Raw genomic sequence first — 17,894 nt, 5'->3', positions numbered from 1 at the left:
TGTGGGAAGTGAGCGCATGGTATCCGCCATCTTTGTAAAGGAGAGTGGTGGACTCGGAGTGAGCATGCGCTGTCGTCATATTTGTAAAGAATGGACTGCGCAATGAGCATGCGCTGTATCCATTGTCTTACGGGTGGAGCGGCCATCTTGGTAAAGTAGAGCCTCAGAGGGTGGTTTTCAGGGATGAGAAAGGCAGAACAGAAATAAAATACAAAAAACAAAATACTGTGCACTAAACAAATATACAACAGGAGCCCAATCACAGTAACTATACTTACAGACACCTGAAGTAATGAAAAAAAAATTAAATGAATGGAGAAATAAAATCCTGGAACGTTCCTGCATTGAAACAGGCCATTTGGCCCATTGAATCTGTGCTAGTGTTTCTCTCCACACAACCTATCTAGTCCAATCGCATACCCTTTAATATCCACCCAGTCCAATCCCACTCTCCATACCCTTAAATATCCCACCCAGTCCAATCCCACTCTCCATACCCTTTAATATCCCACCCAGTCCAATCCCACTCTCCATACCCTTTAATATCCCACCCAGTCCAATCCCACTCTCCATACCCTTTGATATCCCACCCAGTCCAATCCCACTCTCCATACCCTTTAATATCCCACCCAGTCCAATCCCACTCTCCATACCCTTTAATATCCCACCCAGTCCAATCCCACTCTCCATACCCTTTGATATCCCACCCAGTCCAATCCCACTCTCCATACCCTTTAATATCCCACCCAGTCCAATCCCACTCTCCATACCCTTTAATATCCCACCCAGTCCAATCCCACTCTCCATACCCTTTGATATCCCACCCAGTCCAATCCCACTCTCCATACCCTTTAATATCCCACCCAGTCCAATCCCACTCTCCATACCCTTTAATATCCCACCCAGTCCAATCCCACTCTCCATACCCTTAAATATCCCACCCAGTCCAATCCCACTCTCCATACCCTTTAATATCCCACCCAGTCCAATCCCACTCTCATGCTCATTCTCCATACCCTTTAATATTTTTTTTTATTCGTTCACGGGATGTGGGCGTCGCTGGCGAGGCCGGCATTTATTGCCCATCTCTAATTGCCCTTGAGAAGTTGGTGGTGAGCCGCCTTCTTGAACCGCTGCAGTCCGTGTGGTGAAGATTCTCCACAGTGCTGTTAGGCAGGGAGTTCCAGGATTTTGACCCAGCGACGATGAAGGAACGGCCGATATATTCCAAGTTGGGATGGTGTGTGACTTGGAGGGGAACGTGCAGGTGGTGTTGTTCCCATGTGCCTATTGCCCTTGTCCTTCTAGGTGGTAGAGGTCGCGGGTTTGGGAGGTGCTGTCGAAGAAGCCTTGGCGAGTTGCTGCAGTGCATCCTGTGGATGGTACACACTGCAGCCACAGTGCGCCGGTGGTGAAGGGAGTGAATATTTAGGGTGGTGGATGGGGTGCCAATCAAGCGGGCTGCTTTGTCCTGGATGGTGTCGAGCTTCTTGAGTGTTGTTGGAGCTGCACTCATCCAGGCAAGTGGAGAGTATTCCATCACACTCCTGACTTGTGCCTTGTAGATGGTGGAAAGGCTTTGGGGAGTCAGGAGGTGAGTCACTCGCCGCAGAATACCCAGCCTCTGACCTGCTGTTGTAGCCACAGTATTTATATGGCTGGTCCAGTTAAGTTTCTGGTCAATGGTGACCCCCAGGATGTTGATGGTGGGGGATTCGGCGATGGTAATGCCATTGAATGTCAAGGGGAGGTGGTTAGACTCTCTCTTGTTGGAGATGGTCATTGCCTGGCACTTGTCTGGTGCGAATGTTACTTGCCACTTATGAACCCAAGCCTGGATGTTGTCCAGGTCTTGCTGCATGCGGGCTCGGACTGCTTCATTATTTGAGGGGTTGCGAATTGAACTGAACAATTTGCAATCATCAGCGAACATCCCCATTAATATCCCACCTAATCTAATCCCACTTTCTTGCTTGCTCCCTATATCCTTCCTAACAGCACTGTGGGAGAACCTTCACCACACGGACTGCAGCGGTTCAAGAAGGCGGCTCACCACCACCTTCTCAAGGGGCAATTAGGGATGGGCAATAAATGCCAGCCATGCCAGTGATGCCCACATCCTATGAATGATTAAAGAAAACCCTAAAAGTCTCAATAATCTTCACCAAATCTCCCCTAACCATTCTCCGTTCCAGTGAAAAAAGGCCAAACTTCTCCAGCCACTCTTTATCGCTGTAGCCGTCCAACCATTGTGACCTCCTAGTGAATAGACACTACACCATTTCCATAGTTTAGTATTCTCACCATACACAATGTGTATGGGGGCCAAAAGGGTTAAATTATGAGGACAGGTTGCATAATCTGGGCTTGTATTCCCTCGAGTATAGAAGATTAAGGGGTGATCTAATTGATGATTAAAGGATTTGACAGGGTAGATAGAGAGAAACTATTTCCTCTGGTGGGGGGAGTCCAGAACAAGGGGGCAGAACCTTAAAATTAGAGCCAGGCCGTTCAGGGGTGATGTCAGGAAGCACTTCCTCACACAAAGGGGAGTGGGAATCTGGAACTCTCTCCCCCAAAAAGCTGTTGAGGCCGGGGGCCAATTGAAAATTTCAAAACTGAGACTGATAGATTTTTATTGGTAAGGGTATTATGGGTTACGGAACCAAGGCGGGTAGATGGAGTGAAGATACAGATCAGTCATGATCCAAATGAATGGCAGAACAGGCTCGAGGGGCTGAATGGCCTCCTCCAGTTCCTGTGTTCCCAATACTCCAACTGCTGCCCAACTAAGGTCTTGCCCAAGGTTAGCATTATCTCCTTGTTAATGTATTCTGTTCCTCCAGATGCTAACATATGGATTGCATTAACCTTTTCCATGGCCTGTGCTGTCACTTTTAAGCATCACTGCTCACCAAGATCCACTGTTCCTTTACTCCATGTAAACTTTTCCCTATGGAGGCATATTTCTTTTCCCTATTCTTACTTCCGAACTATATTGGTTTATGTTTTTCTGTATTGGACTGTAGTTGTCCCCCCACCTGCCCAGCAATATCCTCCTGCAATCCCTCACCATCCTCCTCCATGTCGCCCAGTTGGGTGTCATCAGCAAACTTCCAATCCTGCTCCCTCAATTCCTAAGTTCAAATCATTTACGTACCTAGCAAATAAGAGCGGACTCAACACAGGCTGCTGTGGGATACCGTCCAGCAAATATTCCCAGTCAGAGAAAATTCCCAACTCTTTGCACTCTTGTCATTTCCCCACTCATGTGGCCACTTTCCCCTTAATTCTATCTGCCATTATCTTTGCCATTGGGAACCTTATTAAATGCTTTTGGAAAATCGATGTACATAGAATTACATAGAATTTAAGCACAGAAACATTGAACCCAACAGGTCCATGCCGATGTTTATGCTCCACATGAGCCTCATCCCATCGTACTACATCTCACCCTATCCCATATCCTTCTACTCCTTTCTCCCTCATGTGTTTATCTAGCTTCCCCTTAAATGCATATAAACCACATCCACTGCATTTCCTTCATTTATCATCTCTCTAATCCATCTATCTACCTCTCTCTCGCTATCTCTATCTATTTAATCTATCACTCTCTCTCTCTCCATGTATCCGACCAACTCTCTATCTCTAGCTCTTTCTCTATCTTTGCTCCATTTCTTCAAAGGGTTCTAAATGGGACACACCAGCTTCAATCAGCTAGAAACAGGACCTTCGATGCTCAAACACCAGTAAACATACGACACAAATACTAACCAGAGATCTTTGCTTTGTTTCTATATGGCTTCCCTTTTAAGAAATTAATTATTTTCACAAATGTGAGTCAATAAAGATGCAGTGAAGCAAATCGGTACAGTGAGGTTGGAGAGCAGGGCTGAATGTATCCTCTGGGTGTATGGGTCCTTTGTGAAATGAGTTTGGCCAGTCTCAGTCCAGTTCCTAATGGCCACAGAAGAGCTAGAGGGATCTTTACTCTATAATCTAACTCGCACTGTACCTGCCCTGGGAGTGTTTGATGGGACAGTGTAGAGGGAGCTTTACTCTGTATCTAACCCGTGCTGTATCCGCACTGGGAGTGTTTGACAGTTCAGTGTAGAGGGAGCTTTACTCTGTATCTAACCCTGTATCTGACCTGGGAGTGTTTGATGGGTCAGTATAGAGGGAGCTTTACTCTGTATCTAACCCTGTACCTGCCCTGGGAGTGTTTGATGGGACAGTGTAGAGGGAGCTTTACTCTGTATCTAACCCTGTACCTGCCCTGGGAGTGTTTGATGGGACAGTGTAGAGGGAGCTTTACTCTGTATCTAACCCGTGCTGTATCCGCACTGGGAGTGTTTGACAGTTCAGTGTAGAGGGAGCTTTACTCTGTATCTAACCCATGCTGTACCTGCCCTGGGAGTGTTTGATGGGTCAGTGTAGAGGGAGCTTTACTCTGTATCTAACCCATGCTGTACCTGCCCTGGGAGTGTTTGATGGGTCAGTGTAGAGGGAGCTTTACTCTGTATCTAACCCATGCTGTACCTGCATCAGGATTGTTTGATGGGGCACCTTCGACAGTGCAGCACTCCCTCAGTACTGCATTGGGAATGTCAGCCAAGGTCTTTTGCTGAATTCTCTGGAGTGGGGCTCGAACCCATGACCTTCTAGGTGAGAGAGTTCTACCCACTGAGCCACGGCTGACACCTAATAGATATTGTAGTAATGTTAACCTTTAGCCTTTGCCTGTTAAGCAGGGAAGTATAAGTCAATTTACAGTACCATTGGGCTATTCAACCAGGGCTGATCCTGCGGCAACGGTCAGTTTCAGGGTGAAGTAATAAGGGACTTATTTAAAGATGTCCCATTGCATACTTGTTCATAAGTTTCAGAGAACTTTAATGATTTGATTACAGTGTGGGAAAACAGTTAATTCTGCAAAGAAAAACATCTGGGCATACATCATCCTTGTTAATTGGTACCAATGATACAGAGACTTATAATTAAAAGGTTTCGCATAGAATAGTGATTACATGGAGCAAGAGTGAAACTATTGATAAAATAACAAAGTAAGGGAGTTTATACCGATCTGGTGAGCCCAACGGAAAAAGAGCATCGTGAAGGAAAATTAAAATCATTGCTAAAAGTCGATTAAATTCTCCTGATACGGAGGTTGTAGTCGAACTTTCATTGAATGACATAAAGCAGGATTGTCACGTCGAGGGGAGTGAGAGAAATGAACAGAAAATGGCAGAACGCAACTGGGAGTTGGGATTCCTTAAGGTCTGCGATTCTGAGCTTGAACTGTGAGGCGTTTAAACCCCCACCCAAACCGTCAGGTTTTGTTGTGCGTGTTGCCCTTTAAGTGTGTGTTTAAGTACTATTGCATGGGTGGCCTGCTTAATGAACCTGTGACACTAGACTTCAGCGTTGAAGGACCTCGCTGCTGTGAGGAGTGAATCATAACCAATATCCAAGCCTCTCACAGCATGTTTCACTTTACAGGACTCTGGGGAGAATGAAACGCTCTGGATTTCAAATGAATTGCAATAAATATTTCACCAAACAATGTCTATAACCCTGCTGAGTAATAAATAAAGGAATCTGTAGCCTCGCTGTCTGCTCCTTTGGGTTCTCGCTGCCTGCAAGGAGCAGGGATGTGTCCACTCTCTGATTCCGCCGTGTCACAAGTTCATGAGATGGTCCCCCAGGCATTGGTTGGACCAGTGGCTGCTTTGCTGGTGCGTTGGACGCCCAACGAGGATATGTAAGCTGGAAGCTTGCTGGGTTTCTACCAGGGTCCACTGAGCCATCTTGTGGAGGAGAGTTGTATGGGGGGAGGGGGGTGGGAACGAAAATTGGCCATGGTAACGGGGAGCGGTGGGATGTTGCCCTTGCCCTAGCGCTCCAAAGCTCAAGTGTCCAACCGGCATTGAGCTGGACGGGAGCATCCAAAATCACAAAGGGTGTGGGTTGTGGGGCTGACTTGGGACGAGGGACAACCAAAGCACAAGGGGGAGGGAGAAGATATTCCCATGGTCTTCACAGATTGCTGCTAACCCATTGGTAAATTGCCTCCTCATTTTCCTTTCTCCATTGGATGTAGGACGCTGTTCTCTCGATCGCCTTGTCCATGATTCGAGTGACAAAACGAAAGCCAACGGCCTCCTTATCCTCTTTGAAATCCTTCAGCTAGAAACAGAAGAGGGAGAGGATCAGTGTCGCCAAGAACTTGGAGCATTTCTCCAAGTAAAAGAAAGAAGATGCGTTTATATCACGACCTTGGGGCGTCCCAGATACAGCCACTGAGCTACTTTTTGGAGTGTAGTCACTGCTGTAATGCGGCAGTGCTGGGGTGCAGTTTCCAGGGCGACGACTGCCCTCTGGGTGGCCAATCAGTCTTCACCTGTGAGGCTGGTGAGGGTCAACGGGACCTTTGACCTTTTGGCCACCTCTCAACCAAAGGCCCATCCCAATCCTCTACCACCCACTGTGGCACTTTCCAGCGGAAGTCACTGGATAACGATGAGGAGGTGGAACCCAGGCTGATCCCCACCCTAGGCCGGGGGGGGTGCTGTGGCCAATTGCAACGTTGCCCTGGTAACGTGGCTGGCCCGCGATGTAACCACGCCCATAAATGCGGCCGCGCGATGATATCACTGCCTGGCCCGTCACGGATTTTATTTATTTCACTACCATGTGCGGCGTAACACACCGACCAAATGTCAGCTGTGGCTCAGTGGGTCTCTCTCTCTCTCTCTCTCTCTCCTCTGAGTCAGAAGGTCGTGGGTTCGAGCCCCCACTCCAGAGACTCGAGCCCATAATCCAGGCCGACACTCCCGGTGCCAGTACTGAGGGAGTGCTGCACTGTCGGAGGTGCCGTCTTTCAGATGAGACGTTAAACCGAGGGCCCCGTCTGCCCCTCTCAGGTAAAAGATCCCACGGCCACTATTGGAAGAAGAGCAGGGGGGAGTTCTCCCCGGTGTCCTGGGGCCGATATTTACCCCTCAACCAACATCACTAAAAAACAGATTATCTGGTCATTTATCACATTGCTGTTTGTGGGATCTTGCTGTGCGCAAATTGGCTGCTGCGTTTCCTACATTACAACAGTGAGTACACCTCAAAAATTGGCTGTAAAGCGTTTTGGGACATCCTGAGGTCGTGAAAGGCTCGCTAGAAATGCAGGTTCTTTCTTTTAACATGGCGGCTTCAAAGCGTATCGGAGCGTTGCTTGGCGCACGTGCGCAGAGAAAGGAGAACGGAAATTAACAAAAGGATTCTGACCTCCTGCAGGTCCTCAGCGGTGGAGAATCTGGAGGTCACTCCTTCGAGTAGTCCCACGATCGCATCAGCGGTCTTGAACCTGGCCGTACAAAATGGAGTCTCGTCAGACAGGGGGAAAACACAACAACAACTTGCATTTATATAGCGCCTTTGACGTAGTAAAAACGTCCCCCAAGGTGCTTCACAGGAGCGATTATCAAACAAAATTTGACACCGAGCCACATGAGGAGATATTGGGACAGGTGACCAAAAGCTCGGTCAAAGAGGTAGGTTTTAAGGAGCGTCTTAAAGGAGGAGAGAGAGGCGGAGAGGTTTAGGGAGGGAATTCCAGAGCTTAGGGCCCAGGCGGCTGAAGGCACGGCCGCCAATGCTGGAGCGATGGGAATCGGGGATGCGCAAGAGGCCGGAATTGGAGGAGCGCAGAGATCTCGGAGGGTTGTCGGGGCTGGAGGAGGTTACAGAGATAGGGAGGGGGGGCGAGGCCATGGAGGGATTTGAAAACAAGGATGAGAATTTTAAAATCGAGGGGTTGCCGGACCGGGAGCCAATGTAGGTCAGTGAGCACAGGGTGGGTGATGGGTGAACGGGACTTGGTGCGAGTTGGGATATGAGGTGGTGTTGTTCCCATGCACTTGCTGCCCTTGTCCTTCTAGGAGGTGGAGGTCGCGGGTTTGGGAGGTGCTGTCGAAGAATCCTTGGCGAGTTGCTGCAGAGCAGGGGAGTGGATCACGGTAAACGCATGGTCACACGGGCTATTGAGGCAGAGGACTGTAAATCATTTGAGGACACGGATTTGAGCAGGAAGACTATAAAAGGATATTGGGGAAAGGGTATACAGTAGACAGCTACAGTTGAAGAGTAGCACTGGGCCGAATGTCCTCCTCGTGGGCTGTAATTGCTCTGATTCTATGACCGGTCAAGACCCACACATTGTGGGGGATCACCACGGTGGGAAATAGTCGGAGACAAAAGGAAAGAGATTGGGCAGATTGTAAGCACGAGAGACGGGGAGGATGGGGAAATGTTGAACTTAAAGAAAGCTGGTCACCGCCCCAGGACTCTGGGACCTCCTTGCGGGACTTGACGGTGTCGAGGAGCCGGGGTGATGGCGGGAGATCAAAGAAGGGTCCATCTCTGGTACCAGTGACCGCCGCCTCCCTACACTGACCACCAAGGGCTCGCTCAGACCGTGTGCGGTAGGACTGGCACTGGTGGAATCAGAGGAGACACCGTCATGGGGCGATGGTGAACCACCAGCCAGCTTACTCCGAAATGATGGACATCCAGTTGGCCTTGATGAAGTCCCACGCAGGCTTCTTCCCATTGATGTTCTGGGCAACCAAGATGATGGTGGCCAGAGCATCCTGCTTCTTAATCTTCCATGGTCGCATGGCTAGCGACAGGTACCTTTAGAGAGAGAGAGAGAGAAACAACATGGAGTCAGAGGTACAGTCACCTCCAACACAATATAAACCTGATGAGCAATGGACAGGTCAACCCTAGTTATGATGGGTACCTTTTTATTTATTCATTCTGGGCGTCGCTGGCGAGGCCGGCATTCATTGCCCATTCCGAGTTGCCCCTTGAGAAGGTGGTGGTGAGCCGCCTTCTTGAACCGCTATTGACGGTTTTGATACGACTGAAGTGGCCACTTCAGAGGGCAGTTAAGAGTCAACCACGTTGGCGTGGGACTGGAGTCACGTATAGGCCCAGACCAGGGTAAGGACTAATGTCCTTAGTGAACCAGTTGTTTTTTTTACCACAAGCTGACAGCCTCATGGTCACTTTCACTGCAACCAGCTGAAATTCTCAAACTGCCAGCAATGAGGATTTGAACTCATGTTCTCCTGGGATTATTAGTTTAGGGCAACTACTCCAGTAACATGCCCACTACACTATCGTACCCTCAATTTTCAAAGGCTGATTTGTTTTGTAAGGGTATCAAGTGATATGGAACCAAGGCGGGTAGATGGAGTTAAGATACAGATCAGCCGTGAACTAAATGAAGAGCGGAACAGGCTCGAGGGGCTGAATGGCCTCCTCCTGTCCTTATGTTCAGTTGGCAATGTGCAAAGTACCACACATAGCAATGGGGTTGCCAACTCTGGTTGGACGTATTCCTGGAGGTATCATCATATGACCTCCTGCCTCCAACCGGCCCCGCCCCCAAACTCCCGCCATTGGCCGCCCAAAACGTCCATCCTCAGGAAGCCCCGCCTCCACCCGCCCGCCATTGGTCGCCCCAAGATGTCCAACATGCTCCCAGCTGCGCCCTGGAGATTCATCTTCAATTTCTGGAGACTCCAGGGCCAGACCCTGGAGGGTTGGCAACCCGAAACAGTCGGCCTGAGGCCGAGTGAGCGAGTCGACAGCCTCAGAGCAGCGCGAGGTGTAAGGGCTGGGGGGTTTGTGTGGTGCGCGGGGTACCTGGTCAGGAGTGAAGTGTTCACACTGCAGGCCAGGCTGTATCGCAGTGTCAGGGCCTCCGCAGCACTTGTGGCCCATTCAAACATACTCCAGGCAAACTCCCATTCAGCCTCCCCGCCCATAGAGACCGAGCGGCAGTAAATCACCGTGCGGAGGCTGGGAGGGATCCTAAGGAGAGAAAGATCCGGGGTTAACAGAAGCTCTGAGTCCAGCGAGCGTTACTTTAAGAATTGTTTGGTTTTCTTTCGAGCTGACGCTCCCAGTGCCAGTACTGAGGGAGCGCCGCACTGTCGGAGGGTCAGTACTGAGGGAGCGCCGCACTGTCGGAGGGTCAGTACTGAGGGAGCGCCGCACTGTCGGAGGGTCAGTACTGAGGGAGCGCTGCACTGTCGGAGGTGCCGTCTTTTGGATGAGACGTTAAACCAAGGCCCCACTCAGGTGGATGTAAAAGATCCCACGGCCACTATTGGAAGAAGAGCAGCAGGGGGGAGTTCTCCCCGGTGTCCTGGGGCCGATATTTATCCCTCAACCAACATCACTAAAAACAGATGATCTGGTCATTATCACGTTGCTGTGTGTGGGATCTTGCTGTGTGCAAATTGGCTGCCCCGTTTCCTACATTACAACAGTGAGTACACTTCAGAAAGTGCTTCATTGGCTGTAAAGCGCTTTGGGACGTCCTGAGTCCATGAAAGGCTCTGTAGAAATGCAAGTGAGCTGCTCCTGGCGGATAAAGGGTGAAACAAGGAGTCAAATTCTTAAAGGGAGGAACAAAGGGGAAACTGGATGGGAGTGGACTGCTCCGGCGGAAGAGCTAGCACGGGCGAGATGGGCCGAGCGGCCTCCTTCTGGGCCGCAGTCTACCTGGTACTTACGGGTTGACGTCCGGTTGAGCCATCCAGCGGGAGTACAGGCCTTTGGCCTTCTCGTTGCACCTTTGCAGCCCATTGGAGCAAGCGAGGCTGGCCACTACCTCCTGGGTAAACCTGAGGGACAAGGAGCAGGGAGGGAAGAGGTGAGGTGACCAGTCCATCTCCAAAGACTCACAGCGGCCCTTTTAGAAATATTAAAGTCTTTGGTCTCTCTTTACCCCCCCCCACCACCTCTGAAGTGGGCCCAGTTGCATTAAACCACATGGACTGCAGCGGTTCAAGAAGGCGGCTCACCACCACCTTCTCAAGGGGCAACTAGCGATGGGCAATAAATGCCGGCCTCGCCAGCGAACATTAAAAAGCTTTGATATCAACGTGCCCCTCCACCCCGGGCAGTCTTGCCCTCAGAATTGGAGGGGGCCAGAAATCCCACTTTTTCCACTAGGCCTGAGAGAGGGGGAGGGAGAGAAAGGTACAGAGAGAGGGAGAGAGAGACAGAGATAGGGAGCGGGACAGAGAGAGAGAGGCAAAGATAGAAAAAGGGAGAGAGGGAGATAGACAGACGGTGAGGGGGGAGAGAGAGAGAGAGAGACAAGGAGAGAGGGAAAGACAGAGACATATGGAGAGAAAGGGAGAGAGATGAGAGAGGGAAGGAGAGACAGAAGGAGAGAGAGAGAGAGAGATGAGAGGGGGAAGGAGAGACAGAAGGAGAGAGAGAGAGAGACAGAGGGGGAGAGACAGAGGGAGAGAGGGGGAGAGACATATGGAGAGAAAGGGAGAGAGAGAGAGATGAGAGAGGGAAGGAGGGACAGAAGGAGAGAGAGAGAGATGAGAGGGGGAAGGAGAGACAGAAGGAGAGAGAGAGAGACACACAGGGGGAGAGAGACAGAAGGAGAGAGAGAGACACACACAGGGAAAGAGGGAGATGGAGAGAGAGAGACAGAGGGAGAGGGGGGCGGAGAGAGAGAGACAAGGAGAGAGGGAGAGACAGAGACATATGGAGAGAAAGGGAGAGAGATGAGAGAGGGAAGGAGAGACAGAAGGAGAGAGAGACAGAGGGGGAGAAAGACAGAAGGAGAGAGAGAGAGACACAGGGAAAGAGGGGGAGAGGGAGAGAGAGAGACAGAGGGAGAGGGGGGCGGAGAGAGAGAGACAAGGAGAGAGGGAGTGACAGAGACATATGGAGAGAAAGGGAGAGAGATGAGAGAGGGAAGGGGAGACAGAAGGAGAGAGAGAGAGAGAGATGAGAGGGGGAAGGAGAGACAGAAGGAGAGAGAGAGAGAGAGACAGAGGGGGAGAGAGACAGAGGGAGAAAGGGGGAGAGACATATGGAGAGAAAGGGAGAGAGAGAGAGATGAGAGAGGGAAGGAGAGACAGAAGGAGAGAGAGATGAGAGGGGGAAGGAGAGACAGAAGGAGAGAGAGAGAGAGACAGAGGGGGAAAGAGACAGAGGGAGAGAGGGGGAGAGGGAGATAAAGAAACTCAGGGTGAGATGGGGAGTGAGAGAGAGACACACAGAGACAGAGACAGGAGGGCTAGAGAAAAGAAAAGAGGGAGGGAGAGACAAAGAGTGAGAATGAGTGAGAGAGACAGAGAAAGGGGAGAGAGTAAGAGAGGAGGAAAGTGGGAGAGAGACAAAGGGGGAAGAGGGGAGAGAAAGGAGAGAGAGTTAGTGAGTGCCAGTGAGAGGAAAGATGAGGGAAAGAGAATGAGGGAGAGAGAATGAGGGAGAGAGAGACACAGAGGAGAAGGCAGTGAAAGAGAGGCAAAGAGAGAGGGGAAGAATGAGAGACACAGAGAGGGAATGAGTGAGAGAGGCAGAGCGAGTGAAGAAGGAGGGGTAAACAGAGGATAGACAGACAAGGAAAGAGAAGGGGAGAGGAAGTGAAGGAGGGAGGACGAGAGAGTGAGGGAAGAAGAGAGGAAGAGAGGTAAAGCTGTAGCAGCCGCTGGTTGTGGGGCCTTGTGTCGATAACAGCAGCCTGAGAGCCTGGTTGGCCTTTCTCTCGGACCTCCCAATCTGTGTGTGGGGGGAGAGGGGAAGGCACGGGAGCCCGCGACATCTGCTTTGGGGGCCCTGCTTGACCCCCTCACCCCTCTCCTGCCTCATTCCCACCCCCGCCCTTTCCTGGCTCCCCTACTGGCCGTGGGCGCCCGAGCCGGGCCTCGGGCGAGTATTGCGGGGGGAGTGAGTGGCCCCGCGTTTCCCCGTGCAAAATGGAGTCGGGGCCGACTGGAGATGCAGTGGTCGCGGCCTGATGATGTCACTGGCCCCGCGACACCCCACTTCGGCCGCCGGGATCGCACTGTGCCGTATCCGCCGGCAACACCTGGCGCCGACGGGCACCGGGCTGGGGGAGACCCCCTTTCACTTTAACCTTTTCTGAAGGACCCTCAAGTTCTCCTCCTGAGCCCAACAAGGAAAGCTCAGGGCCGCCACATCCGTACTCCTTCCACATCCCCCCCATTCCCCTCCGCTCTCCTCACGGATCTTGGACCCTTCCCTTGGTTCCCCCGCGGTGTGGGCCTCCCGGCCTGGTTTCCCCACTCCCGTGGCCCCCCCCACCCCGACCCCCGACTTCAGGCAGGAGAAAGTCCCCGGGGCCTGGGGAGTCAAAATGGCCTCAGGCCCACCCCGTTAAAATGGGGTTCCTGTCTCACCCTCCCCTCCCCCCCACTCCATTCGAACGCCCACCGGAGATGCCAGGGTAACGTGAAGGGGGCAGAGTCTGGGTGTCGAGAAGGTCTCCGCCCCTTTTCCCCCCTCTTTGGAACCGGATGCCCGTGAGCTCAGCGGTATGTGGGGGAGCGGGGGAAGGGGAGCCGGGGTGGAGGGGACGGGTGGGAAGGGGAGAGGGGCGAGGTGTACAGGGGGAGGGGATGGAGGGAGACAAGCCCCTCGGGGAGTGGATGAGGGGGATCGGGGAGATGAGCCCCTCAGGGGAAGGGGGACAGGGACAGGGAGACAAGTCCGTTGGGGGGAAGGGGAGATGACCTCTTCGGGGAGCGGGGGAGAGGGACGGGGAGGCGAGCCCCTCGGGGCATAAGGGAGGGGGACGTGGAGATGAGTCCCTTAGGGAGCGGGAGAGGGGAACGGGGAGACGAGTCCCTCGGGGGAAGGGGAGGGGGACGGGGAGACGAGCCCCTCGGGGAAGGGGAGGGGGACGGGGAGACGAGCCCCTCGGGGGAAGGGGAGGGGGACGGGGAAACGAGCCCCTCTGGGCATGAGGGAGGGGGTGTGGAGATGAGCCCCTCGGGGGAAGGGGAGGGGGACGGGGGAGATGAGCCCCTCGGGGAGAGGAAGAGGGGGACGGGGAGCTGAGCCCCTCCGGGGAGAGGAAGAGGGGGACGGGGAGCTGAGCCCCTCCGGGGAAGGGGGACGGGGACGGGGAGACGAGCCCCTCGGGGGAAGGGGAGGGGGTCGGGGAGACGAGCCCCTCGGGGAGCGGGGGAGGAGGACGGGGAGATGAGCCCCTCGGGGGAAGGGGGAGGGGGACGGGGAGATGAGCCACTCGGGGGAAGGGGAGGGGGTCGGGGAGACGAGCCCCTCGGGGGAAGGGGAAGGGGACGGGGAGACGAGCCCCTCGGGGCATGAGGGAGGGGGACGTGGCGATGAGCCCCTCGGGGGAAGGGGAGGGGGACGGGGGAGATGAGCCCCTCGGGGAGAGGAAGAGGGGACGGGGAGCTGAGCCCCTCCGGGGAAGGGGGAACGGGGACGGGGAGACAAGCCCCTCGGGGGAAGGGGAGGGGGACGGGGAGACGAGCCCCTCGGGGCATGAGGGAGGGGGACGTGGAGATGAGCCCCTCGGGGGAAAGGGAAGGGGACGGGGGAGATGAGCCCCTCGGGGAGAGGAAGAGGGGGACGGGGAGCTGAGCCCCTCCGGGGAAGGGGGACGGGGACGGGGAGACGAGCCCCTCGGGGAGCGGGGGAGGGGGACGGGGAGATGAGCCCCTCCGGGGAAGGGGGACGGGGACGGGGAGCCGAGCCCCTCGGGGGAGGGGGAGAGACAGCGGCGGTGCCAGCGACTGCCCATGGTGGCGCTCTGCCCGCCCCCGCCGTGGACCGTAACGTTACTCACTGCTCAGAGGTGTCCTCGGGCGCGATGTCCAGGTCGGGGCTGGTCAACTCGGTGAAATACTCGTACACTGGGGTCACCTTACTCAAGATGTATTGCTGCAGGAACACAGGAACAGGGTTACACTCTGACCTTTCACCTTAGGGGGCCGGGTTCAAACAAGTGAGAGGATCTATCATGGGCCTGTGTGTTTTTCTCTCTATCCTTCCTTCTCTCTTTCCTTTTCTTGGCAGGCTGTAACTAGTGGGGTGCCGCAGGGATCAGTGCTTGGGCCTCAGCTATTTACAATCTATATTAATGATTTAGATGAAGGGACCGAGTGTAATGTATCCAAGTTTGCTGACGATACAAAGCCAAGTGGGAAAGTAAGCTGTGAGGAGGACACAAAGAGTCTGCAAAGGGATATAGACAGGTTAAGTGAGTGGACAAGAAGGTGGCAGATGGAGTATAATGTGGGGAAATGTGAGGTTATTCACTGGTAGGAAGAATAGAAAAACAGAATATTTTTTAAATGGTGAGAAACTATTAAATGTTGGTGTTCAGAGAGATTTGGGTGTCCTTGTACACAAAACACAGAAAGTTAGCATGCAGGTACAGCAAGCAATTAGGAAGGCAAATGGTATGTTGGCCTTTATTGCAAGGGGTTGGAGTACAAGAGTAAGGAAGTCTTGCTGCAATTGTACAGGACTTTGGTGAGACCTCACCTGGAGTACTGTGTACAGTTTTGGTCTCCTTATCTAAGGAAGGATATACTCACCTTAGAGGGGGTGCAACGAAGGTTCACTAGATTGATTCCTGGGATGAGAGTGTTGTCCTATGAGGAGAGGTTGAGTAGAATGGGCCTACACTCTCTGGAGTTTAGAAGAATGAGAGCTGATCTCATTGAAACATCTAAGATTCTGAGAGGGCTTGACAGGGTAGATGCTGAGAGGTTGTTTCCCCTGGCTGGAGAGTCTAGAACTAGGGGGCATAGTCTCAGGATAAGGGATCGGCCATTTAGGACTGAGATGAGGAGAAATTTCTTCACTCAGAGGGTTGTGAATCTTTGGAATTCTCTACCCCAGAGGGCTGTGGACGCTCAGTCATTGAATAAATTCAAGGCTGAGATGGATAGATTTTTGGACTCTCGGGGAATCAAGGGATATGGGGATCGGGCGGGAAAGTGGAGTTGAGGTCGAAGATCAGCCCTGGTCTTATTAAATGGTGGAGCAGGCTCGAGGGGCCGAATGGCCTACTCCTGCTCCAATTCCTTATGTTTCCTCTCATTTTTTCCCTCCTCTCTTCTTTCCTTCTTTCCCTCCCTCTCATCCTTTCCTCTGTCTCTTTCCTTCTCTCTTTCTCACTCGTCCTTCCATCCTCTCTTCTTCCCATCTCCCTCCCTCTCTCCCCCTCCCTCCTTTCCCTCCTCTTCCCCTCTGTTATTCCCCTCTCCTGCTTTCCCCCTCCCTTCATCTCTCCCCTCTTCCTCTCTTCCCTTCCTCTCCCTCTCTTCCCTCTATCCCCCTCTCCCACCTTGCCCACTTCTTCCCTGCTCCCTTCCTCCCTCTCTACCCCTTTTCCTCCTTCCCCTCTCACCCCTCTCGCCCTCTCCTTCCTCTTCGTCTCCCCCTCCTCCTTGCCCCCTCGCGCCCTCACCCTCTCCTCCCCTTCCCCTCGCCCTTTCCTCCCTCTCCTCCTTGACCTCTCCTCCCCCTCCATCTCTCCTCCCTCTGTCACCCCCTCACCCTCTCCTCCCTCTCCCACTCGCTCCCCCCACCCGCACCTCTCTCCTCCCTCTCCAACTTTCCTCCCCCATCCCCCCTCGCCCTCCTCCCTCTCCCCCTCTCTCCCCTTCCCCTCTCTTCCCCTTCCCCCTTTCCCCCTCTCCTCCCTTCTCCCCTCCTCTCCCCTCTCTCTTTCTCTCTCCCCTTCTCCTCTCTCCCCCCCTCTCCTCCCCCCTCCTCCCCCTCTCTCCCCCCTTCCCCTCTCTCCTCCCCCTGCCCCCCTCTCCCCCAGTGAGGGGAGGGATTTGCTGAGCCCATTGGCCGTGTTGACCTTACCTCCAGCATTGAGTAGCCTGGATTTTCCTTCAGAATCAGTTCGATGAAATCCAGGTGGTTACTCAGGGTGTCCCAGGGCAGGTGCGCGGTCTCGGTGTGCAGGTACCTTGTCGTCTCCAAGGCTCGTGACACCGGGATGTGTCGGCCGCTGGCTCCCATGGAAAGTAAACAAAGGATTTAGCTTCATTTCCTGCAATTTTGGGAATTCTGTGCTCACTGGGTGTTGGGTCACCCAGTGCTGGGGGGAGGGATGGATTTTGACCCACGCCACCTGGGGGCAAAACGGGTTGGTGTTCAGGTAGAACGGCCACGCAAAGTCTGACCGCCCTGTTCCTGCCGCCATCTTAACTGGGGCCTTTTATTAGGTGGCCGAGGTGCCTGCCCGGCTCAGCCAGCAGTCGCGTTAATTTATGCTAAAGTTTGCGAATATATTAAGCTGTGTCCTCCCTGGCTCAGTGGGTCTCTCTCTCTCTCTCTTTCTCTCTCGCCTCTGAGTCAGAAGGTCGTGGGTTCGAGCCCCCGCTCCGGAGACTTGGGCCCATAATCCAGGCCGACACTCCCCGTGCAGTACTGAGGGAGCGCTGCACTGTCGGAGGTGCCGTCTTTCAGATGAGACGTTAAACCGAGGGCCCCGTCTGCCCCTCTCAGGTAAAAGGTCCCACGGCCACTATTGGAAGAAGAGCAGGGGGGAGTTCTCCCCGGTGTCCTGGGGCCGATATTTATCCCTCAACCAACATCACTAAAAACTGATGATCTGGGTCATTATCACATTGCTGTTTGTGGGATCTTGCTGTGCACAAATTGGCTGCCGCGTTTCCTACATTACAACAGTGACTACACTTCAAAAAGTGCTTCATTGGCTGTAAAGCGCTTTGGGACATCCTGAGGGAATGAAAGATGCGATAGAAATGCAAGTTTCTCCCAGGGCAGGTACAGCATGGGTTAGATACAGAGTAAAGCTCCCTCTACACTGTCCCATCAAACACTCCCAGGGCAGGTACAGCACGGGTTAGATACAGAGTAATGCTCCCTCTACACTGTCCCATCAAACACTCCCAGGGCAGGTACAGCACGGGTTAGATACAGAGTAAAGCTCCCTCTACACTGTCCCATCAAACACTCCCAGGGCAGGTACAGCACGGGTTAGATACAGAGTAAAGCTCCCTCTACACTGTCCCATCAAACATTCCCAGGGCAGG

At 53.2% G+C, this 17,894-nt stretch overlaps 1 protein-coding gene across 1 annotated transcript in view; it reads right to left on the bottom strand.

Annotated features, from left to right (window-relative positions):
• Positions 1-4,891: 4,891 nt before the first annotated feature.
• Positions 4,892-17,894, bottom strand: part of LOC137306716 (aminopeptidase Ey-like) — a 62,044-nt gene continuing 49,041 nt past the window's right edge. Inside the window, exons 12-18 of the mRNA XM_067976077.1 lie at positions 16,696-16,843; positions 14,660-14,754; positions 10,584-10,694; positions 9,709-9,876; positions 8,548-8,688; positions 7,282-7,360; positions 4,892-6,186 (exon numbers count right to left, since the gene is read on the bottom strand). Coding sequence (XP_067832178.1) covers positions 6,037-6,186; positions 7,282-7,360; positions 8,548-8,688; positions 9,709-9,876; positions 10,584-10,694; positions 14,660-14,754; positions 16,696-16,843 — 892 coding nt within the window. The 3' untranslated portion in view covers positions 4,892-6,036. The remainder of the gene's footprint in view (positions 6,187-7,281; positions 7,361-8,547; positions 8,689-9,708; positions 9,877-10,583; positions 10,695-14,659; positions 14,755-16,695; positions 16,844-17,894) is intronic.

Source organism: Heptranchias perlo, chromosome 44, assembly GCF_035084215.1.
Source record: "Heptranchias perlo isolate sHepPer1 chromosome 44, sHepPer1.hap1, whole genome shotgun sequence".
NCBI lineage: Eukaryota > Metazoa > Chordata > Chondrichthyes > Hexanchiformes > Hexanchidae > Heptranchias > Heptranchias perlo.
The sequence above is the reverse complement of the archived record's forward strand: the minus strand, read 5'-3'. Positions and strand labels throughout refer to the sequence as shown.